General features: G+C 42.9%; 1 protein-coding gene across 1 annotated transcript in view; it reads right to left on the reverse strand.

The window, feature by feature from the left end:
* The window catches only part of npr2 (natriuretic peptide receptor 2), a 115,649-nt gene extending 114,627 nt beyond the window's left edge, over positions 1-1,022 (reverse strand). Inside the window, exon 1 of the mRNA XM_015373194.1 lies at positions 93-1,022. Within this exon, the coding sequence (XP_015228680.1) occupies positions 93-789 (697 nt within the window). The 5' untranslated portion in view covers positions 790-1,022. The remainder of the gene's footprint in view (positions 1-92) is intronic.
* Between the last annotated feature and the right edge of the window lie 2,234 nt (positions 1,023-3,256).

A 3,256-nucleotide genomic window follows, 5' to 3' on the forward strand; every position in this document is an offset into this window, starting at 1 on the left:
GATGGATGGATGGATGGATGGATGGATGGATGGATGGATGGAAGGACAGACATCTGGGGATGATCTTTCCTCTCTTAGAAGTTTGAACTTACTTCTGCCGAATTCCTTCATAAAGGTGACCAGCTCCTTGTAGTCCTCCCCCACTTTATAGGGCCGCGCCTCCACCGTCACGTTCATGGTCTGCTTCAGGTTCAGGTAGATCCCCTCAGACAGGAAGTAGTAGGGCCGGTCATCTTCCCGCAGGTCGTAGAAGATCACCACGGCGCGGGACGTCCAGTTAAAATGCGTGTGCAGCGCGTTGGTGAAGTCCCCCATCTTTGTGGCGGTGGGCCCGCTGCGCACTATAGTCCTGTACTCCTCCCCGGTGTCGAAGCCGTACGCGGGGCCCCCGGCGGTGATCAGCGGCAGCTTCCAGTGGGAGGCGAAGCGCGCCACGGACGCGAGCGGATAAACGCAACCAGGTCCGAAGAAAACGTCCGGGCGCACGTACAGCTTGGCGTCCACGGCCAGCACCTGAGCGCGGCTCTCTGCGCAGGAGCCCGCGGCGGGGTCCTCCGTGCTGTAGTTCAGGATCTTAATCTGGTGTTTGAGCAGCAGTTTGTGTTTGCTGTGCAGATCCTCGTGCGCCATGAGGATGGCCGGGAACACGCGCGGCAGAGCCCACGGGTACTTATGGATATTGTCAGGCAGCATCACAGCCACGGTGATGTTACTCCAGCAGCCGCGGAGGAGGCAGCAGCAGCAGAGCGCGGCGAGCAGACAGCATCCCAGCGCGCCTCTGCGCCCCATCTCTGCGCTCGGACTAAGCGCACAGCTTGGAGAGGCTTCCACGCACAGAGGCTCTCCCAAACACAGCCCACGCTCTCCCTCAGAAGTGGCACGAACTCAAAAAAGTCGTCATTCTGCAGTGTGAGCCGGATGTGCCATGCGTCCCCGCTGCGTAAATCCACCTTAAATGAACTTGTTGTAGTTTCCCAGCGCAGCGCGGTCCTCACAGTGATCGCCTCTCCCAGAGTGATCCCTCACAGCCAGATGACTGGGAGTTAAATCAGAGCATGGCTCTACTCCCCCCACCCCTCCACACGTCACACACTGCAAAAAATGCACAGTAGCTGTGTCCGACCTAATGGCTCCCAGTCCGCACGGATTTAATCCGGATTACTTTCAATGTAATTTAATTAGATTAAAAAAACATGGCAGGAATTATGCTTTTTAATCTCTAAATTAGACAAGAAATTATCTCCAGGAGAATTAAATCAGATTGATAAATATCTGCTTATAAATAAAGTGTTTTTGCAGGATTCAAATGCCGAAAAATATCTGAATTCATTTTTTTTTTAACGGAAAAAAGTAAATCGCCCTCTAGCGGCAATTTTGTGCATAGCAGGACATCCTCAGAAGTATTTGCTGGAAAAATTCAAAGCTTTAGAGCCTTTTTAAAAACAATTTGTGGGATTGTTTACAGAAATATTAGTGTGTTTTATTTTAGGATCAACACAATGAGCTGTAAAAAAAAAAAAAAAGAAAAGAAAAAATACATCAGGCCTATTCAAAAAATGAATTAAAAAAAATAATAAACTCTTAGCCATTATGTTGATTGCAACCTTCTTGGCTCAGTGCTCTGTAGAACCACCAAATGTTCCAGTTAGTTCTGCAAGTCTGAGTCTCTGGCTCCACCTGGATCCACATCTGGGCTACAAAGGATGCAAACTTCAAGTTTGCATTAGGGAGGATTATGCAAGGCAAAAAAATAAATAAAAATAAAATATTTTACTTCCCAATTTGAGTGCCACTGCAGAAGGATTTTCGACCTTTAATACCTGTGCAAAACATTAAAAAAACACCCAGAAGGTCCCCACGTGGTGAATACTTGGACACTACCCTGGTAACCATGGCAACTTCTTGAGCAACATCAGCAACTCAAGTGGCTGAAATGAAAAAGTCAGTTTCTCTGTGTTATTATCAAGTCCGAACAGCTCTGATGCATTAAGATCAGTTATTGTAATGTGGCCTATTGACATCATTATAATTCATGTAAATAAATAAACACAAAGTGTACTCCAATCTATGATAGTAGAAATAATCTAAAATGATCCAGGACATCACAAAAAAAGAAAAGAAGCCATAGCCATGTGTCTACTTAGATGTATATGTGTGTGTAAATGTAACTATAAATTAGTTGTATTTACAAAAATAAGTACAGTGTACTAGGTATGTCAGGTTGTGCTAACTAGAGCTCTATTTGTAAACTTACACATCATTTCAACCAACTAATTCGATTTTCTATTCATTTGCAATTCAGTTTAATTATATAGCACCAATTCACATCTCAAGGCACTTTAAAGTTTAATCAGATCATAGTCAGATTGATTCAAAGTTTTCTATCTTCAAAGTTCAAAGTTTTACACAAGTCTTAATTCAAATAACAAAAAACATTTGTCAACAAATGAAACCAAGCAAAAGATTTGAAATTTATGTCAAATGGAGTGAGTGCCAATGCATGCGCTCCTCATGACCTTAAGGTACGGCTGCTGATTATACTTCACATGCACATATTGGTTGATATAAAAACAAGAACAAAATGCTAAAGTCAGCCAAAAGTATCAGTTTATCTCTACTTCTTATATCTTGCTTTCAAACTTGCCACCTACTAATAAACACTGGATCTTTGATGCATTAAATCAGTGGTTTTCCTGTAAATCTGTTCTCTCACCTGAGCTTTGGATCTCAGCAGCTCCTCCAGAGTTATCATGGACCTCTTTGCTACTTCTCTCATAAATGCTCTAGCTTTTCTAATTTCAGTCTAGGTGGACGGGCAGATCTTGGTAGGTTTGTGGCTGTGCCATCCTCTTTCCATCAGCATTTCTGAAGATTTACTTTCACAGCACATTTAAAGATTATTTCAATCTTCAAATCTTCAATCTTGATTGCACACAGCTGCCAAACTTATACTGGCCTTTAAGATAAATCCCCCAAAACACATCGATGTTTGCTGTAATTAAACTACAATAATATGAAAAACTGTTTAAAGATGAATCAGTTTTTTTTATCTACAGGGCTCAGTTCCTCCTAGCTCAGGGGTCTGCAACCTGTGGCTCCGGAGCCACATATGGCTCTTTGGACCCTCTCCAGCGGCTCTTAATAGTGGCTAAAATGTATATAAAGAGCTAAATAATTTACTATAATATATACAGGTATCAATAGCTTTAGCGTTTTTTATAGGATGGAAAAGAATGAGATTAAAAGAACCAGAAAT

Source organism: Cyprinodon variegatus, unplaced genomic scaffold (assembly GCF_000732505.1).
Source record: "Cyprinodon variegatus isolate N-32 unplaced genomic scaffold, C_variegatus-1.0 Scaffold82, whole genome shotgun sequence".
Classification (NCBI taxonomy): Eukaryota; Metazoa; Chordata; class Actinopteri; order Cyprinodontiformes; family Cyprinodontidae; genus Cyprinodon; species Cyprinodon variegatus.